Raw genomic sequence first — 22,399 nt, 5'->3', positions numbered from 1 at the left:
TTAAAAAGGCAGCAGCGGCAGAATTATTGGGGAGGGGTGGGCAAACATGTATTGGGTGGGGGGAAAGGTGGGCTAACATGTAGTGGCTAACTATTAAGATTTACGGATGCAGGCCACAATATATTGAGAGGTGAAATTTGGTGTGGGTGGTTTGGGGGTGGCAAGTGCCCAATCTTTTCCTCATGGCTATATGCAGGTGCCTATGCAAGGCAGACTAAATAGCCAGCAAGATAGTTAGCTAACTATATAAAGGAAACTAGCTCAAAAGACAAAGAGATGTAAATGATTGCCATATTGATTGACTGATTGATTGGTGTTTAGGTTTTCAGTGTATGAAAATTTGGGTTGTACCAAGGCATACAGGGGATTGTGCCCTGCCCTAAAATACTTGCTGTGTCGCTGGTCACATTAAGGTTTGCAATTGGATAGGTGAAAGTCACACAAAATAACATTGGTTGATCATTTGTCTATTGATAATAAATGGTATTATCTATTTCGATGATAGAATAGTGATATAATCTATTCCAGACAGGAACCTTAACAGAGGATGGACTTGATATGAAGGCAGTTGTTCCCGCCAACAACCATAAGTAAGTTTGAAAACGAACAGTTCCACCAAGGAAGTAAGATTGTACAATTCCTGTGAAGTTTGAAATATGCATCACAATTAGCTTGCAGACTTCGAACACTCATAACGATGTCAAAGATAAGCATCGTTCGCAAATTTAAATATACCTTGTGCACGTTTTCTCATGCAGAATCTAATTGGAAAATGATTGTGCCAGTTAGTTATGTAACTGTCAGGTGTCTTGTTCTGCTTCGCTTCCTTAACTAAAAATGACTTTTACCCAGGCCTGCTATATAACACAATGGATATAGAGCACAAGCTTTGTACACTTTTTTTAAGTAGAGAGAGATAACTGAAAGTCTGAGGATTAACAGCTGGACAATTTGGAAAAGCGAAGATTTTTTCAGCACATTTTTTTATCAGCCTATATCGAGCTGCTTAATCTATTTTCTGATCATTGATGATTTGAATGACAGTCTAAATTTATTCACTTGTTTTTATAGGTATGTTTCAAAATATTGGGCTTCAATTGTATCAGTTGTAAATGTAATTTAAAATCAAATCCTGTGGCCTAATTGGCTAGAGCATACTCCTCAGATGCGGGAGGTCGAGACATACGAACAAGTGATACACAAAATGGTACTAGTAGCTGCGGCACTTGGCTCTCAGCATTAAACGTTTAGTGTTAGGAACGGCTGGCCAGGTGTCAGGCCATCGTCCTAGACATCACTCTAAACTGCTAGACTGCAGACATCGTAGCAAGATGTCGCAATGTTTTTAAACGATGCTGCAAAATCAAAAACACACCGCTCGCTCACTCATTCACAAACACACACACACACACACACACACACACACACAAACTCACACATACACACATACATTAATTTCACTAACTGTCATTAGCTACTAATTTTTAGGGCTTTCGTTGTTGCCTGAACAGGGGCCCCGAGTGGCCGTGTGGTCTAAAGCTCTCTCCGTTACGGATCACTGCTATCTCATCTCTGTCTGCGTGGGTTCGAGTCTCGGATTCAGCTAATGTGGGTATGTAAGAAAGCTCGCTAGTAGCTTCTCGTGGATCGGTGGTTCTTTCCGGGGTTTTCTCCGAGTTCTTCCTCCACCATTAATAATAGCCGCCATGTATAGCCTATCGTGTGCTGAAAATGGCTCTAAACCCTACAACAACATCAGCAGCAGCAGCAGCAGTTGACTGAACAACAAATGTAAAGACCAGACAAAATATTAGGCACACATGATGATAAAGTCCCCCCCCCCCATTTTAATAACGAAATCGACAAAGCTATTTGATAAATCAGCATCATTTCTGTAATCTGGTAATACAGTACCAGCTGTTGCTTCAATTTGCTTTATTTTAATTTTTTAAAAAGAAATATAAAGCATTTAAGATTGTTTCAGTGCATCTATACAGAATCCAGTAGCTGTAATTTCCACTCGCTGCCTTAAATCAGTATGTTATGATATAAGTAAGGATAGAAAAACGAGAAAATAACATACAGTATTCAAACACTAGTATTAAATGAAAGAAAGAAAACTAAATAATACTAACACATGAAAATTAGATTTAATGGTTTTCTAAATTGTTCTTAATTGACGTGAAATTATTGCAGAAAAGTTTAGATTCTCGTGAAAGCATGTCTTATGTTATCCATGCATGCATGATCCCAATAACCGACAATACTAAAAGACTAAAACTATAACCTGAAGCACAATTACTAACGAACACTATGTATATACACTAATGACAGCAAAGTATTGAAGCTCCCACTTCACTGATTTACAGACAAAAAGACTGCATCAACATCGTCTCAATAAAATTTGCTGGTACACACAATTTTTCGTGAAGCAAATAATCCTACATTTGATAAATTAAACAATCCCAGCTTTCCCAAAGCACCGGATAATTAAGTCTGATCTTTCACATATTTCTACCTACAGCTCCGGTGCCTAAGTCATACCAAAGACTTATAAAGATTGTACGGGAAGCTGCCCTGCTTGGTGCTCAGTAATAATATTTTGGTGTTGGGACTGGTCAGCCTGGTATAATATGGCTGGGTGAGACATGATGCTACATGTCTGCACAATGATGTCCCAATGCTAAACATCACTATAAACTGCCACACTACAGACATCGTAACGATATGACTTAAAAATTTGTAAAACTACGTTCGCAATGTCAATCATGCACACACACACACACACACACACACACACACACACACACATTTCTGCCAGAGCCACAATTGATCATTCAGCATGAATCAGCTTGATTGATGAAGTTTAAAGGTTCACTAATACAGTAAACGTACCTTTTTCCTGGTGATCTGCACGATCTGTTAGCATCCAGCTATTCAACTGTAATTTAAGTCTTTCTTAATCCGTCTTTATGTTAAAGATTAGTGGATTTAAATTGGTTTGCATACAAGGAATTTTCAAACAAATGAGTGATTTGATTGTTATTCAGTGTAATAGCATCTTTGCTCTTTGATGGAAGCTGAACAGAAAAAATGTTGTCACAGTTTGCTGACTGTATTGAGCAAAGGGTAGCTGATCACGTGTTTGGTTCACATGTGCAATGATGACATGTGTGGTTCACATGTGCAATTACGACATTATCCAAACTGACTGGGATATACATTGATTTGTCCTCATCTAAATCCACTGTTTCAATGTTAAGGTCGGAAGAAAGTAATTGATGGTGAATTTTCAGCCTATGTAATTTAAGGAATAGATCATGCACATATACTTTTAACTAATTATTATAGCTAAGTGTTGTTGGCTGCATCGGGTCTCTTTAATGTTGAGTGTAAATCATTGAATTTTACAAGTGTTTGATTTATGTTAATACAGGTGGCATTATTTTTGGTATTTGTAGAGGTTAATCAACCAAATTAAATAACCACAAATATATAAACTTTGGCAAGTTAAAGCACACACTTAGGTACCATAACTAAAAAAATATGAAACTTACGAAAATACAAGATTAGTTGATTTAGATCGACTGTTTGAGTTGTTCTTCTGCTCTGTTACAGTGTAAATGGTTTGATATAGGAATTGATGAATGTGATTCAGCCCATGTATAAAGCGCTATTGAAGCTTAAGTTCAGATTTATACACACAACAAAGACTGAAATAATGCTATGGAAGACTGTAAATGTTGCAATACATATCTATGCATTATTCTAGATATTCACTGAGGGTATTTATTATTTGTGCTTAAAACATAATGGTGATTCTGACATCCGGATGTGCTTCAACGATTTTAGCTCTACGGGTCATAGATCATAAAATCCTATGGGGTTGTTGCTCGTCCGTCGACCAGGACAGGCATGTTATTTCCACTCCTTCTAAGCTGATTTGAGGTTTGCCACAAAACGTTAAACACATAATCATCACATGTTCTAATTGGTCTTAAATTAAAGTGGTGTCACTCGGACCTGCAGTATGGCTGCCGAAGCAGGCATCTTGAAAATCTTATCGTTCCTGTTCATGAACAAAATATCATAATGGATTATTCACCAGAAGACTTGTTTCTAGTGTCTAGCTTATCCAGAATGAAAATAGTGTTGGTCTCATGTCTAATATGGTCTCCAGGGCTGCTATTATGAAAATATTTGTATCGTTACTCCACCTCAATTATACGTTATTTTGGCATGCTGTTTTCACAAGAAGGCTTCATATGATGCAGCGTTAGTCCCGAATTAAAATGGAGCCGATCTGAAAGCTATTGCAGCCGTGTTAAAGAAAAAAGAAAAATACTATGGTTACTCCTCCTGAATGTATGGCCATATAAACACCACATTTTCACTTAAAGACTGCTTATGATGTCCGGTTGATAATAAATCAAAATGTTTAGTTGGTCATAAATAAAATAGTACCAATAACACATCTGATATGATTGCCACTACAGCCATCTTGAGTATCTTTGTATTCCTACTCCTTCTTAATCGATAGCCAATCAACATAAAAATTTTACTAAAATACGTTTTATAATGTCTAGTTTGTTCTAAATAAAAATGCATCTATTAAATATCTGATATGGCTGTCACAGCTGCCATTTGGAAACAAAGCAAAAATTAACACTTATTATTGCTACTCCCCCTGAATTGATGGTTATATCAGCATGTGGTTTTCATTTAAAGGCTTCTTATGTTGATTAGTTTTTCCAAAATGAAAATAGTGCCACTCACACATTCAATATGGCACAATAGATAACTTCGTATGATAACTAGCTGGTCCAATATTTCAGTGCAGTTTGGTCAGAGGATGGATTTATGCAATTAGGTAGATATAAGTACAAGGATTTTCATTGCTTGCCTGACCATAAGTTCAATTGATCTTTTGGTATGGCCGTGCCTCCATCACGCATCGTCTGCCCATCAACATTTGCTTGTTACAATGCTAGAGTCTTAACTGTTAGTCAGTCAAAATGTGAAAATGCTTTATGCAATGGCAAAACTTGTGATAGATATTTAAACGCCTAGTAAATGAAAAATGATATTTATATATACGTCTGCTATATTACCTGAGATGATTGCTTGCTAAATTTGGATGTTAGAATCACATGTATGATATTCTAATGATTGGCAAGAGTTATAATAGCTGACAAGGAACTGTTCGGAAAGATCAATTTCATTTCATCTGTTTATGATCTCTATATGTGAAATGTATAAGAAAAGTATCTTTACAGATATATACGTAGCAGTACTGCTCTTGATGTATTATACCGAAATATGGTAAATGTATACATTATTAGCACTTTGTATTCCATGTGTTAACTAATTTTACCATTATGAACTATACTGTATTGTGCTTAATGTATTCGCATTATGAACTATATTGTATTATGCCAATGTATACATCTTATGAACTATATTTTATTATCGACATGAGGCCTGAATTATGGAACAAAATATATATTTCTTCTTTAAATACGTTGCCTGATCTTAATATTTTAGGAAAGCTACGTCTATCTCGCAAATCCAGCCCTCCCATATACTACATTTAATAAAGGGATCTAAAATTTGTCTGCCGACCTATGTGGTGGCCAGACAGAGTAATCTCCCAATAGGTATAAGAATTAGCGGAAAAGTCTACGAACCTCCAAGTTACTACTTCCTCTTGTGCCAAGAATCAGGATTTCGTCACGAGAGGCCTCGCAGAATCCAGGATCTACGTATAAGCTATACAATTGCAAGTTAAAGGAGTTTTTCATTTTCGGTGCTGCCAAAGATCTGTCTTTACAATTTTCTAACACTTTGTCATCGTCTTACAATTTTCTACTAGCACTGGGAGTATTATTGACCTCACGTTCCGTCCTGGCTATAATTATTGTATACGTGCAACTCTATAGCGCTTATTAAAACTATAATGTATGTGTAATTCCATTGCCAACGGGTACATTTTGGTGAGTTTCTATTCCAAAGGGTTCGCAGCGTCCAGGCATCAGCTTCAATGATTTTACTTGTATAAGCGGTCGGTGGGCCTTTCCCCTACAGGTAATTTAATATGTTGTCGCACGTACTTTATACGTATCTATAACGGTTCCTCTTTGCCATTTTATTGCTTCCGCTCTAGTCGGACAAGTACAGGTCAGCGCTCAGGTACGATTTCCTGCTCTTGCATGTTTCTATAGGGGACACTTGAGTCATGTTTATCGGTATAAGCTATCCATCATATTTAAACAGCACTTAGTCACTCGTATGCGACTTCAGAAAATAAGTTCGGGCTACATTATGTATACATCTGTATGTATATGCCCTTATGAAACTCCTTTTGTATGTATATTTGCGTCATTTCTGGTACATACAGGTGAGTTTCTTTTACCGTGGTATCTTTAGCCCTGCTTCAATGATTCTACCTGTACAGGCCATCCTTCACCTTCGTTGGAGGATGCAATGCAATTGAGATCATCGTTTTTCTAGGTAACCATCATTTGGTATAATTCTGCGCCCACACTTTGTTCAGACATCACATTCGCATGCCCACAAGTTTATACTTCTACTACTTACACTGTGGAAATGTCATATTTTACCAGTATGCTGTATTGTTTTATTATAATGTAAGTTATCCATTTCTGAGTCAGCTTTTTAAGATTTAGATCTGCAACGCGTTCTATAAGTTTTTCTCCTTTTGTATTACAAATTGGAACTATGGGGAACACGCGAAAAAGCACAGCTTAGGACGAAGACGTTATCAGTCTCCATTCTTTCCTTTCCTCAGTGTGAGAATGTCTGGTGGGCAAAAGAGATAAGTCAACTCTTACCTTAATTCATTACAAGCCGAACATTGCTACGCTCTGAAACACCTCCAGTACCCAAGTCACCACCACAAGACACGGTATTATTGGCAACTCCCGCTACCTTGCCTCCTTGGAGTTCGACTTGATCCCTGTTGCGGAAGAGCGAGGAACACAACTACCAAACAATCAAGTACCTTGTCGCTCAGCAAGCATACGGATAGCTTATATGGATCGAATACTTCACAACCCGTCTCAACTGATGATCCAGATGGCTTATTTCCGTTGCGACCGGCGTATGCCATATACTATGGGTCACACGATTACAAACCATCAATATTACGGGCTCAATCACTAATAGCTCGGCTTCTAGTATGCCGAACCCGACCTTTCCAGTCATGTACATGAAATAATTTATTCCACATACCACCTAATGACACTCATTCGGCACGATGCCAAGAATAGCTCCTCATTCTTTAACAGCTGTCGCTTCACAATTACTTTGCACTCTGCTACGAGAAAAGACTCTTCACTCTGCGACTCTCTCGAAGTCATAGTTTCTTATTCAAGGCGTTCTACCAGTTCAGTGAGCGGAAGACATTGTCCCTCTTCATTAGCTAATTTGCATGCATTACGGGAGACCTTTACCTACCTCATGCAACCTGAAAATGTTGATGTTTGATCCCTCCGAAATCCTAGCCTCCTACTCCTCCTACTCCATCAGTAACCTGGACCAGAGCAGCAGCATCTATTGATCTTATCAGGAAACGAAATATATTAACTTCATTTAATTCCGCAGTCCGGGATAGTGACAGGCATTCTAACTTGCCTTCATCATCAGTTTGGGGGCTGTTCTACAGTGAACATGCACCAGTATTTCATTTGGAAACTCCGGCAAAGCCACACTCAATACGTATAGATCGGATTGTCTTTGATGACACTCGGCAGTTTGTGTTCTATATCGTTACCGTGGATTTAACTTTGTCTCTATGGCTATCTACCAACACGCGCAACACAGCTTCTCTCCTCTCAAAATGAATACATCAGGAGATACATGGGAATTGGCCTCCAGAATGGCCAAAGTACTGAACAGAGCCGCTGAACATATTTTGACCAACGCTTTATCCACAGCTACAATTTACATTTGGCGGAACGCGACTCGGTATTCCATGCCTGCACTTCCTAAAGGTCTGAAGGACCACCATAAGGCCACTCTAGGAGCACAGCCTTTATCCTAACCATCCTTTCAATGGCCAGATTGAAAAGTTTTGCAAACAAGCCGTAAAGGAGACCAATTTAATTCCCCTCCAAACAGAGCCTAGACACAGGGATAGTATGAGCAGTCACCAAAAGGGCATAATGGCCACATATAAGACACAAACCTATGAAAACCGTCCTCTTGAAGCTCCACCAAGCCACAGCAGATAAAGGATCAAGAGGGCCTTTGTTTGCTCTCAGATGCAGCGGCACTCTGCCTCTGGCCATCGACCCATGCGCCCCGAATCAAATGCCTCCAATGAGGTAGATTTCTCCATCAGTATTGACCTAAAGGACGCATACCTTTATGTTCTTATTCACACGGTGTTCAGGACGTTACTGCCATTTGTCTACAACAGCGCATGCCAGTCAGGACACTTCTATTTGGACTCAACATTAGCCCCTGGGTCTTCACTCATATGATGAATCGAGTAATGTCGCATGTCCGGTTCTACTGCGGAAAGATCATGCTACCTGCATGTTATCACGAAGAAATATAAGTTGAGTTGTATCTAAACACGACGTGATAACCCTCGTTACACTGTTTGCCAACAAAGGCTTCGTGTAAACAAGGAAACATTCGACCTAGTACCTTCGCAGCAATTTGTTCACATGGTATCGAGTTCAATACACAGGCAATATTGTTTGTCTTCCTCTGGGCCAGGCATTCAAAATTCGAACTATGTTGGCTTCTTTACTATCGGGGAAAATTATATTCGCACAGGAATTCCTTCAACTTCTAGGCAGCAGACCTCATTTTCCATGGTCGCCTTTTCACCTGTCCATTCCAAATGACCCTTCTGTCCTAATAGATGCCAAAACGTTTGGCCACGGGACCATTCTCTCCCCATCTGTACACGTTTGAGGCTGCATCGGCTGAATTGGGGCATCCAGCTTGGCTCAAGGCGGAAATAATTCTAAACATCGAACTGTCCGAGATTACAGTTTGTACCAAGGAAAAAATGGAAAGCTAAGGAGCCCAACTACTACCATTCGTTCAGGAAGCCAACGGTGCATGGTCTCAACAGGAACGCGATCTGCGATGAATAACATTGTGAAATCTTTTCACTGGTGGCAGGAATGTTTAAAAGGCAAGAGAGTTCTAATTATGTCCGACATCTTTACAGTAATGACTTATCTCGAACAACAAGGAGTAACCATGTCCTCAGATCTTTGCGTCATGGTGTGGAACTTTATGAGGTTGTGTTTTCAACAACAAATCCACTTACGTGTTCGTCATATCCATGGATGCTGAAATGTACTGTTCTATTCTTTGTCTCGGAACAATCATCTAATAGGAATGGTCTCTTCATCTCTCGGTTTTCACTCAGATATGTGGCCGATGCGACTGTCTGTTGGGGGACATGTTTGCGACACGGTGTAATACCAAACTCCCATCCTTTGTCTATCTAGTCACCTGACCCAAAAGCTTGGGCAGTCGACGCTGTATCACTAGATTGGAATGATATGAACGCATATGCCTACCCTTCAACAGATCTGATTATAAAAGTGATGCCGAAAGGAAGAGAATCACCACAGGACACGGCATTGTCCCTACCCAGATCTGCTGTACCTCTACATTTGGATCATATTAAAAAGGCCCTCATAATTAAACAATTCCTTTCAACCAGTCGTCGAGGGAATCGCTGAAGCACGAAGGACCTCCTCTCTGAAGCGTCAAAGGCAAGTGGCACATTTTCCTTCAGTGGTGCAGAAACGAACATATCCTACGTATCCAAGCATCTATAACGCAGACAGTAAGTCCTACGTTGGCTCTTCGAAGAGGGTCGGTTAGCACCAAGTAAAATAAAAGGTCACCGCTCAATGAACGCTAACACCTCTCTTCTAAATGGAAGAAGGATGTATTAAACAAAGCAGGGACTTATCCGTCCTACTCGCCAACTTTGAGCATACACGTCCGAAACGTTAACCCTATGCCCAAATGGAACACAACCTTGATGAAAACGAACCTTTTGAAACAATTTGAAGGGCATCCCTGGTACACCTTTCATACAAGAACTGCTTTGTTATGGCGGTAGAGACTGCATTTAGAATTAACGAAATACATGCCCAATAAGCAGACTCGAATTACGCGCAGTTCCGACAAGCCGGGTCAGTGTTAGTCATTCCGGCATCCTCTGTCCCGTCTGAACACACCAGCTGAAATCAATCTACAACACCATTCTAGATCTTTGAACTGGTACCTTAATAAAAACGAGCCGTAGCGTAGAGGGGGATCAGTCTCTTTCTACCACTCATGATAAGACAGGATGATATATCAACACAGACTATATCATCCTGGATTAAGTGGGTTATGTGTTCGCCATATAGAGAAATAACCCCAACTGACATGAACTTATTTTGCATTTCGACTCACGATGTTACAGCTGTTGCCAAATAGAAGTGTCACTGTTTAGAACTTTTTGCTAACCGACATCGTTCAGGCTGTGTGATGGATATCGGAGTCCTCGTTCCCTAGCTTATAACTCCAAGATATGCCATCTCAAAGGGACCAGTTCGACCTGGTAAGACCTATATCTGCAAATCAGCAGGTCTCCATTCCATGTCGATCGACAGCTTCTTAAGATACGGCTTCGCAGCTTCTGCAGCATTTGCAGGGGGAAGTTTTTCCCTATCTGAAGCTATGCCCCGACAGATGGAATCCTCTGCAGTCGGTTTCCCATAATCTGTCTCAATTACCTTACTGGACCGGAGATGGTATTTCTGGAGTAAGGGGATGTACCACCGTCACCTCGTACCTCTTTCTCGTAAGGATTATTATTGGGTAACATATTTAAACACAAAAACAATTTTTCCTAGAAGTACTATAATTCCTTGCAGCTAATTTGCTGTGCTTGTTACCTCTGTATATCTGGGGATGATATTTTCCATAAAATGTATGTCATACCTGGCAAATGGATTTATACTAGTCAGAATAATTTGCGAGAAATTACTCTGAATATATAAATTATCGCGTTATCTTTGGAAAGAATTGTAATACTGATGATTTGGTAAAATAGATCAAATAAGAATGATCTAAAGTTTGGTATATATGCGGCATATGATGTTTTCATACAATAATGCATAAGCCCGTTTAGTGAAATGGTCAACTGCAAAGAGGGGTCATCACGGTGAAGGATGAAGACCTACTTGGGTCTCTTGTTTACAATAAGATAGAAGCACAAGCAGTGTACGTTTTGTCGTATATAGGTGGTAGCCTAATTATTTCATGTTCTCATTAGAATATTCATCTTTGCTTAGTTTTTCATAGTTAACACCTGGTCACTATCCCCTTGCAATCTCGCTTAGTGCGCTCCCCACCCCCGCACACACACACCTTTTTCTTAGACAAATATGGGCACATGGCCCAAAACTCGTAAGCCACTGTAGCAGTCTTGAGAATGATTTAAATATAGTTACAATGATAAACTTGCATACACGTTGATATACGTGTGCCTAATTTATTTATGTTTGGGTTATTTGGCGAGAAATTCTGAATAAGTTAAAAGTTTTTAAGAGTTTCATTTTACATTTTTACAAAATGTATTTTCAGTCTTATGAATATAATAAGAATTGAAAATAGAATGTTTGTAGTTCAAGGAAAATGTATAAAAAGATTTAAAGAAATAACAGTAATAAATATGTGGATCTATTTAAATAAAAACTACTTAAACTGTCATACAATTTGTTTAATTTTTTTAAGTGCATTTCCAATGTAAAGTCATGAATGACATGTAAGAAGTTGCCGATGAATTATGATAAAACTTAACCCATCTTGATCACCACGCTAAGGCTTTCTCATTTGCAATCTTGACCTTAAACAATAAGTAACAGCATTAGCAACATTACGTTTACTGTTAATATGAAACCTAAATGTCACTCTCGACAGAACGCTCTCATTAGACCAACATGTAATAGTCGTATAAAAGGCTGCATATCTTAAGCTGAGATGAATCAGCTCCCTTTGTAATTTTCGTTTGATTGATGGCACTAAAACAATCGTGTGTTCCTTGGTATTTTGTAGACTGGACTATTGTAATTCACTTATATCTAGTTTGTTTCAATATCTACTACAGACACTTCATTAAGTTGAACTCACTGCTGCTTGGATGATCCTCAGTGTAAAAAACTGAGCACAACTGCCCTGCTCTGTAAGCGGCCCTGGCTACTTTTTTGATCTAGAATATAACACATAATATGTTCACTTCGCTGACTGGCTCCAGTCCAATATACATATATCCCCATACCATTGTGTATACAACATCTATAAATTTACGCCACTCCTCCAACACTCGCATTCTCATTGTTCCCAATGTCTAAACGAAGTCATATGGACAGCGTTCTTTTGCGTACCATGATCCAGCTATCTGGAACGATTTCCCCATATATCGTAGACACAAGAACACTGAGATCTCATTCAGGAATGCTTCTAAAACTTATTGAGTCCAAGAACAGGCTTTGAGACTTAATGTTTACTTCCCTAATTATTGTCAGCATGTTTTTGCTTCGTAATTTCATGTAGTTTGTTTTTGTAATCTTGCCATTGTTTTTATGTGTGATCTAAAGAACTTAGAGCTTTTAAAGATTAAGCGCTCTGTAAGTCCACATTGTTATTATTATTATTATTATTATTATTATTATTATTATTATTATCAATATTATTATTGTTATTATTATTATTATCAATATTATTAGGAGTAGTAGTAGTAGCATTAGTATTATTAAATCAGATCTTTATATCCCGATCCATCTTTGAATTCTGCTGAAGTTTTATTAACCTGATTCAAAACATGAAATATTTTGCAGGTTTGAGCCAGAAATATTTGACATGAGTAGAGTACCCAAAGGTCCAGTGCAAGTGGCCATGGCAACATGTCACTCACTCACTATTATTGGTGGTGTGCTAAGTGGAGATCCTCTTGAACTGATTATGTTTGAGGCTATTGGATGGGTATGTTATTCTTTTCGTGTAAAACATTCACTCTTCTTGCACATTTATAACATGCACGTAACTGTACACAGAGTAGACTCAGATCTGCTGGACATCATGAGTCAACAGGGCATAGCTTATGCTACCCATTTCTTTAATTATTTCAGAAAAATAGCGTACACTCAGATCCTCTGTGTACATATTGCCATGACAGGTTAATGTTCCTTTTACAAATGATTTCAAGAGGACAACAGTGTTGTATCTGTTGAAAAGAGGGACCCACTGTGTAAAATTCACGGGGCACTTCTAACGTGCAGGGTGACCTGCCTATTTATCATTTCCTGTGAACGTATTTCTTGCTAATTAAGTTGCCACAGTTATGAAGCGTTACATTGAATTCTTATGTTCTTGTTCAATATAGAGAGAAAATATCATAGTGGCTGTTTCTAACTTCATCATGGCTTTTTATATTTCAGATGTTTTACAGATGTGCATGAAAATAAAAACCAATTTTTATCATTTTGAAAGAAAGATTCATTTTTTGGAAAGTATGATTATAACGTTTACTGGTACATTCTTTATACTTGATCAGCAATTATCACCCCTTGTTCTTGAATCACTTACTGAGGTAATGACCTCATTCCCACAGCACCCCAATAAGAATATGTGTGCTTCTGGTCGGCAGACAGTCCCAGTTATTCTTTGCACACCACCCACCCACCCCACCCCACCCCACCCACCCACACCCACACACACAAGGGTTAAAACAATAAAAAAGGGATACTGGCATCCATTAGAAAACTCTTTGTAAAAAGCTTTATGAAAACCTCTTAGAGACTGTTTCGATGAACCACAAGGACTTTTCAGGCTTTTTTCTATACTTTTCCTATTCATAAGAGATGTGCCATGTAATGGTCAGTTTTTGGCTTGAACAACCACAGATGTATATTTACGTTCCAGCATGCCTTTGACAGCTCTGCTTAGAGACACATTGGAAGTAATGGGATCTATCTCATAACGTGCGGCAAGCGTAGGGACCCACCATCCTCAAATTCTTCTCCAACTACTTCGCAGTTAGCACAAGAGACAACAGCTTCACTATCTTAATTCAAAAACTATGAAAAATGGCTCTCAGGTTCCCTCGTCATTATTAATATTACTGTGATGAGAGAAACTCAGCCTTACAGACTTGGACTCGATAATATTTCCACCCATTCCAATCAGAGTTCAGTCCTCATTCCTCTATTTCAGCTACCTGGTCAATAGTTCTGACATAAAGTGATCGTTGACTATGGAATAATCTACTTTCATTGCTTCCACGTCGTGACAAAATTACTGACAAGTCCCTCTCCTTACATCATAAATCACATGTCCCAAGTGACAACAGTTTTTCATGCCGATGCCTTCCCTTGAATTGTTTTAGACTGTTCTACAAGCCCCGCACACCAGTTTTGCATTTGTATATCCATCAGTTGAATCGTAATGTCATTGCCATGGGACCAATATTGCATCTAATATATACGGTACCCTTCAATATGCAAAACACAGCTTACCTTCTTCCAACCCGAATCTCACGCGACATGCGTAGGAAGCCAATTTATATAATGGCCAAATATAGGCGCCCGACATATCATGGCCATAGCCGTAACATAAGCTATGAACTTATAACAGGTGTATCAAGATGCAATGCTCTCTCACTCCGCCTTTATTAAAGACCATCATAGTTCTCTTAAAGTCGAAAAAGATGCAGAGGAAACATGGTCATTTGTGCCAGGGTTGTCATTAAACCCTCTCTATCTCAAATAACATGCTTTCATGCCCCTATATAACAGATCCCAGTAGTGGAAAGGCTCCTATATTTCGTTGCCAAATGGTGAAGATTGACCATGACGACATGTGGGCCCGGCAAGTGATTTCCGGGGTATTCGGTATCATGTTCAGCGGGCACCTCCTCCTTTGCCTAGAGTTCCATCAACTACAAACGCAGCGTTCGTCACTTTGTTGTCAACCTAAGTGGGTTCATGAAAGAATGCAAAATTACGTTCTAAATACTGTCCATTGGGGAGACTATGCCATAAGTGTGGGCTTTATATGCCAGCTAACAGTTTCCAGATCCTGTGATTTGCCTACAAAAACAAATATACCAAAAAGCATACTAGTTATATCCTGGAGCAAGTCATGATATCACCCTCCTTCTCATTGTCAGTCTCGATATCAACAAGGACATCTCCAACCGTTTACCCCTTCAATAATTATATCTACTAGGTATGTACCTAAACATTCAAGTAAATAGAGTATGTCTCACCCATGAACGATAATTAAATTACTAAAATTGTAGATTCCTTGCCTATATGAAACAATCTATGTGCTAGAGAATTCCTTCACCTGCTGGGTTTTGCTTAATCTGACATTGGACATCTTATCCTTGAGTTACCTTCGTGGGCTCTCATGACAAATGATCCTAAAGTCCCATTAGATGTGGAATCTTTGACATTTAAATCAATTTTCACTACCTGAACAATATGTGGTTGCATCTCAAACCTCAATGAATTCAAATTGGGAATAACTATCTGCGAGTCAAACCTCTGGCAATCACAATCAGTATAGATCAGTGTGGCTGCGAACACATGAGTTGATGAGTGTCCAGCCATTTTGAGATGTCAGTGGAATGTCAGACCGGCCAACCCTAAACGATTTTGCCGTAAGTCTTATATAAATGACCCTTACAAAAGGAACTTAAAGAATACAAAACAAAACTACAGAAAAATGATGATTGTGGTAAAATCCGGATAATTGGTTGATCAGTGAATGATTTAGATAGGATTTTTATATTGGATTTAATGGAGTTAGTAAGGGAACCACACTAACTTTACAGTGGTACTTCACCGCTTTAAACTGCACACGTTTTTCACGCTAAGCATATGCATGATCAAACTGTTGATTATAGAAGTTTTAAAAATGGCGTCAAAGCAAGCGATATATGTTGAAGATGAAAGGGAATATAAGCGTTACAAAAAGTGTTAATAATAAGTACAGAATAATCAAATTGAAAATTCAGATTCTGGTGAATAGCAGCAGTACAGATGAATTAAAAGGAATATTCAAATTCTTGTGAATAACAACCAAAAGGGACACAAATACGAATTTTGGGACTTCATGTGTCGATCTGAGTATGTCATCGCCGTGTGAAATGGAAACATTTCCAAGAATTACGTCAAGTTGAGATCTATTACCAAGCCACTGAGCTGCATTATCTCTGGAAGCAAACTTTGTGCAAATGTACTAGTGGTAAATAAGATTAATGTAAACTGCAAAAGATTTTCATTTGAACACAGTGTTTACTGTCACTGCATGGTTAGAATACCGAATGTTTTAAATACGTTTTCCAACTTTACTAAGCAGTATAAGATATTTTCATACACCTTAATGAAAACAGGTCAAACTTAGAAAATACATAAATGTCTTACTGAGATGCCCTTGTTACGGTAGGCAATTCGGGAGCGTGACCCCTCAGGATCATTATATACATATCAACATTCAAGTCATGAAAATCATTCCAAAAGCTTGTCATTGGTATCTGGAGAACCTACATCGGAATGAAGTTCTCATTCTGTTCAACAACTCCACTGTGGGGAATTATCTCAAATAGCAGGCAGAACCATGTCCCCAGACCATTCATTTCTTGGTGCAGATTTTATGCAGTGGTGTCGAATATGATAAATCCATGTCAAGGATCGATATATTCTAGATTGTCTAATATATTGGCTGACTAATTGCCCCACAAGGATGAAATACTACAAACAATACTGGGACCGATCCGGTGGTCTAGTGGTTAGAGCGTCCACCTAAGAAGCGACAGATCGCGGATTTCAACCCTGGCCGAGGCATACCAAAGACTGATTAAAATGTTCCTAACAGCTGCCTCGCTTGGTGTTCAGCATTAAGAGGTTAGTGTTAGGACTGGTCGGCCGGGTGTCAGGATAATGTGACAGGGTTGGACATCATGCTACATGTCTGCACTATGATGCCTAGGTGATACACATCAATATAAACTGCTACACTGCAGACATCTTAGCGACTGCAAAATTGTTAAATCTACTTTACAAACCCAAATCAAAGCACACAAAAAACGAAATGGTATATTTATCCTTCTGTTTTTACTCAATATTTGTCCAATGGAACTGACTTATGATGGACCTATTATAATTAGCGATAAGATATAATGCCAAACACAAACCATAGACTCACCAGTCCCAGATTCAAAGGGTATATTTAATCGCTGCTCTTTCTATAGATTTATAACAGCCAAATGTTTACACCCCTCCTCCAATACATCGGGGTCTAAAGGATATGCATGAAGCAAACGATTCGGAACCCCTCATCCAGATTACCCAGCTTAAATTGCCTGGATTAACCTTATCTTTCAAAAGAATTGCCAGGAATGGAGATATTCCCTCATTTGTTTTAGCCAACCACGATGGCAGGTGATTCACCCAGCCCATACCTACTGAAACTGCATGTTTTGGACCGTATTAAAGTATGTCGATAGGAACAAACAATTCTCACGACAAGTGGTGGAGAATTCCTCAAATGAGATTAGTTCCAAAAAAAAACCACTCACTATGAACAATACTGTAAACATGTAAAAAAATCTCAATGAGAAAACGGACAGACGCTCACGCACATTGTGGGCCAAATTTGATCCTAAATCCAGCAAGTATAAATGTGTTTCTGCATGATATTTCTTCCATTATATTATACAGCATGAAATAATGCATTTGTGACATTAATATTACCACTTTAAGAGATAAGTTAATGTACAAGATATCCGTTAATTGTGCTTCTATCTATTTCTAGTCACTATTACAGCACAGGAATTATGCAAAACCCTTCACCTGAGATCTATGTCTACCATTTAACTGTAAATGTCTAAACCATCCTTAAGAAGCTTCCAGTGCTCTGGAACACTATACCAATAGAGATTAGAAATGCACACCCTTTTGTTTCTTGCATACTCAGCAAATATCCAGTGGCTTCTGAGACATAATAAATTATTTATTTTGAAGATGAGTGGAAGGAATTGTATTCGTATTCATGAATACATTTTTTACATCATTAAAGATAGTACCAAATCGATTTGGTACTAATGACATATGGCATGTGCATTGATTATATGTAGTTTGTAGTTTGTATGTATCCTAATCACCCTGTTTAAAATCATCATTATCGTTATTATTAGTTGCAGTTCTGACCACTCCGGTGGCTTAAGTTGTTATAGCATCCTATTTGGATGCGAAAGGTCGCGGGTTTGATCCCCGAATGAGTCATACCAAGACCTATATAAATGGTATTAGATACTGCCTCGATTGACACTTAGCATTAAGTTGTTAGTGTTAGGACTGATTAGCCTGGTGTAAGGATAACATGACTGTGTGGGACATGATACTACATTTCTGCAGCATAATAACCCAGTACTAGACATCATTGTACGCTGTAACAATGCAGACATTGTAGCGATATGACTCAAATTATTAAAGCTACATTAAAAATCAAAATATCACATACACACGCAGTGTATTAGTACTACTGCTAGTAGTGTGTAGAAGGGAGAAACATTCAGATAAATATGGATATCTCTCCAAACACAAATATACCATATGGCATATCAAACTGTTTACTCCTGCAATTAATATGAAATCAGTAGTAGAATAAACTGCACACAAACTGATAAGCTCGTGCATGATTTACTGGTGATTTGGGTATGTTCGTGTTGTAGTTTGATGTGCATTATGTACAGATAATTGTGTTCAGTTCAACGCCATGAGTAGGAGAGATGAACGTCATCATGGATCCCAATTCATTATTTAATTCTTTGTAATATTAGGTATAAAATATGATCAATATTATAAGCACTCGTTTCCAAGGTGGACCACTTCCATATCACCATTGATCAATGGTGTAGTTAGTACTGTATATGGGTCGATAGTGAATACTGTACGCATGCTTTATCTCAACATTTGGACAGTCACATGAATATAACATGACCTCTTCTCTAAGAGTGTTCACTTCTTATTACGGCTCATGTGAACAATGTTATAATAAATGTCTATGTAAGTATCAAGTGCTATAATAAATGATGTATGCATGTATCATCCCATCATTTGGACGGTCACTTTAATCCAAGAGTTTTAACAGTTTATGTCAAATGAATGAGACAGCTTGTGTCAAATGAGTGAGACTAAACTATATACATATATTTACAGCAACTAGAGGAGCCTGGTCCAGAGGAAACAAGATTTGACATGATCTGTCCAACAATTGTGAAACCCAAACTGCCAGATGTTGTGCAAAACGCAGTGGCTAATGATTCATACATGGTAAAATGTTTTCATATTTGCATTCATACAATATAAATATTTGTATATGTATCGGTCATTGTACAGCTTTCGGTAACAGTAACATCTGCCATATCAGTAGTGAAATAGATTGCAAACTTATTAATAGACAGGGCAAGTGTTTGGAACAGCGAAATCACTCTCGGACCATCTTGCTCCATAAAGTGCTTCCAGGAGAGCGATCCATCATTTTCCCCAATCTTATTGTTCAAAACAAAGATTTCCGGATACTTTGCTAGCAAACTGCTTAATTTTTGTACGAGATTTCATGACACTTGCCTTTCACAAATCGGATGTTTTTACAGGTTCTGCAATTGTTATCTATGACATCATGTGCCATAAACGATGATGTCATAAATATTTGAGGAGAGTGAATAACCCTCCTGAAGCATTCGCATCTCTCCTGCATTTGACAAAATACAAATCCTGAATAGAGGGTTCTATATGCAAATACAGTTGATAATGTTTTCTACTGGATCAAGGAAACTTCATGTATGGCTTGGTACATAAAATTACAAGCTTGTAGATGTAAAGTATGATTAACATTATGCAAATGTCCATTGACGATATTTTCATTTTACGCAGAGAAAATGATATCACTCTTAATTAATGTCACTGAAGAAAATCACCTAGTGTTCAGACAGACTTTCAAACCAGTTTTGCTACAGAATTTCATCTTATAAATATTATTTTTGTATGTTGGTTTTATTCTTTACTTAAATTACTGATTTGGAAATTTTAAACGAGTTCACGTTTATTTTAAGTCATGTGAAGTAGCTGATTCATAAGAAAACAATGTTACAGTATCTTCCTCAAGTTGATTGGTTCTCTCTGGATACTCTGGAAAAAAGAAACTGGTCACCATGATGTAGCTGAAGAATTGCCAAAAGTGGCATAAATACACGAAATATACAGGAACTATAAAATCTCACCACAATGCAATTAAAACTTTGGTGATAACTAGATCACAGTGTATTGTATTTCTCCAAAAATAGGCAAACGAAGGTATTTTATTAAACATATAGCAACATTTGCTTCATACGGTACCTTATATCAGGACATCTCTTAAATTTATAAATGCTGCACACACAACCAGCACGTCATCAAGGACGTTAAGAAAAGTCAGTCAGAATGTGCTGCTTAACACTGTAAACACTTTCATTCTGTTTCTACATTGACGTGAACCCAGAATGTCATCACGTAGTTAAGTGAACACAATCGGACTGTACTGCTTAATATCTTGAAAACTTTCAGTTTCCAGATAGCTCTCCCAACATGGATGTGAAACCATGGTTGTCATCTTATTGGTCATTACTCATGCATACCAGTGTATGTCTTTTACAGTGATTTTGTTTCATAGCCCTTTTTAAGATGTGGGAATGGATTCTTTCAGTTGGAATTATGTCTTAAAAATTGTTCGAACAAACTAAAGGTTTTGCTACAATGCTTTTCAATTATGATTTGTTTCATATTGTCTTGATTGCAGCATGTACATTATCTGAGTTTCAGTTTACTATTGCTTTGGCTGACACGGCATTTGATTAGGCGGCTGCACTCCTGAAACTGGAGACAAATGTACCTCTGAGGTCATCAGGAGAACTCAATAGTCCCTGATTCATACCCTGAATTTGGTGAAAATGCTGGAAATCTACCCAAGCATTTGTAACAGATTTCCTTATTTATTCAATAAATACATATATACTTTTGTAAATATCACGGAACTATAAAAAAAGAAATGTAGATCGAATGCAGTTAGAGGTGTTTCACAGTCTATGAATGTAATGCAACAGGAATATTTTCTTTACAGTAAGATAAGACATTCTTTTTCTTTGACAGAAATCATTACAGGTTTTAAACATTCTATTTACAGATTTCACAACAGAAGAGTATATTAAATTAAATGACAACATTAGTACAAATAATACGTTTACATACCTTATTTACCCAGAACTTGATCATAGGTGGAATATCCCACTTTTACAAGTATTGTGCACATATTTGGTACCATAAAGGTTTGTATGCGTGATTATTTGTCTCGCCATTTGCTGCACCCGATGTTTCATACAAAATGGAAATATTAAATTGTACCTAAATGATTGTCTATTCTTCTGTCATTCCATTTTGTTTTTTGTCCTTTTTTCCTTCTATCTTTCATTTCTGTACATTATTAAACTTCATTAATAGTGCATTTCAAATAAATTTGTTTTTTTTTAGCTTGATATTGATAAACCTTAGCATGGTTTGATTATCATGATTTTGTGTTTACATTTAGCGAGGTTAAAGTCCTTGATTGTTGGATCTACCTACTTTAGTCTGCACAATAAGTGAAAAAAATCCTTTAATTGTAGTTGTTTTTCAACCAGTTTGAAATGCATTTTGATATTGATTCGGTCTTTGCTGAGTTGGATCATGAGCTTTTTATGTCACTCTTTAGTGAAGTTCAAATCCTTGATTGCGACAGCCACTTACTTTATTTCCAGGCAGTATCTCCATTAATTATTATTTTATTTGAACGAAATTTGGTTTGTAGCTTGATACTGAAGAAACCATGTCCCACTTAGATTGTCAGCTTTCTATGTCATTGTTTAGCAAAGCTCAATATTTCACGTCATTGTTTACCAGAAGTATAACCCCTGACTGTCAGACAGATGAAAGTTTATTTCTGCAAAATAACTTCCTTATTTGTCATTGGATTTATACCAAATGTTGTAGAAAGCTTGAAATGTATAAAGCCTCAGACGAGAATAATTATTAGTGTTCTACTCCATGCTTTATTGAAGTTATACTAGTGAATGTCAGGCCTACTTGCACAATAAGTTATTTATTTATGATAAGAGACATCACATTTGGTAGACAGTTTGATATTGATGCGATCTTTAGGTCAGCTTTATATCCGATTCAATGACATTGTTTAATGGCATTCACGTACTTGGTTGATGGACCCCTGCACTTTATGTTCTGTATAATAACTGTCTTAATTATTATTATATTTC

The 22,399-nt window shown here is 37.8% G+C and overlaps 1 protein-coding gene across 3 annotated transcripts in view; it reads left to right on the top strand.

Annotated features, from left to right (window-relative positions):
* Positions 1 to 22,399, top strand: part of LOC149797110 (polyamine-transporting ATPase 13A3-like) — a 214,818-nt gene that overhangs the window by 104,390 nt on the left and 88,029 nt on the right. For all 3 annotated transcript variants that reach the window (XR_016421772.1, XM_089961780.1, XM_089961779.1), the window contains exons 16-18: positions 529 to 590; positions 12,888 to 13,032; positions 19,275 to 19,388. Coding sequence is in view for 2 of the 3 variants with exons in the window: in XM_089961780.1 (XP_089817906.1) it covers positions 529 to 590; positions 12,888 to 13,032; positions 19,275 to 19,388 (321 nt within the window). In the remaining variant the exon portion in view is untranslated. The remainder of the gene's footprint in view (positions 1 to 528; positions 591 to 12,887; positions 13,033 to 19,274; positions 19,389 to 22,399) is intronic.

This window comes from Sinohyriopsis cumingii, chromosome 6, assembly GCF_028554795.1.
Source record: "Sinohyriopsis cumingii isolate HCF-2022 chromosome 6, ASM2855479v2, whole genome shotgun sequence".
Classification (NCBI taxonomy): domain Eukaryota; kingdom Metazoa; phylum Mollusca; class Bivalvia; order Unionida; family Unionidae; genus Sinohyriopsis; species Sinohyriopsis cumingii.
Note: the sequence above shows the minus strand (reverse complement) of the source record. Positions and strands in the feature narration are given on the sequence as shown.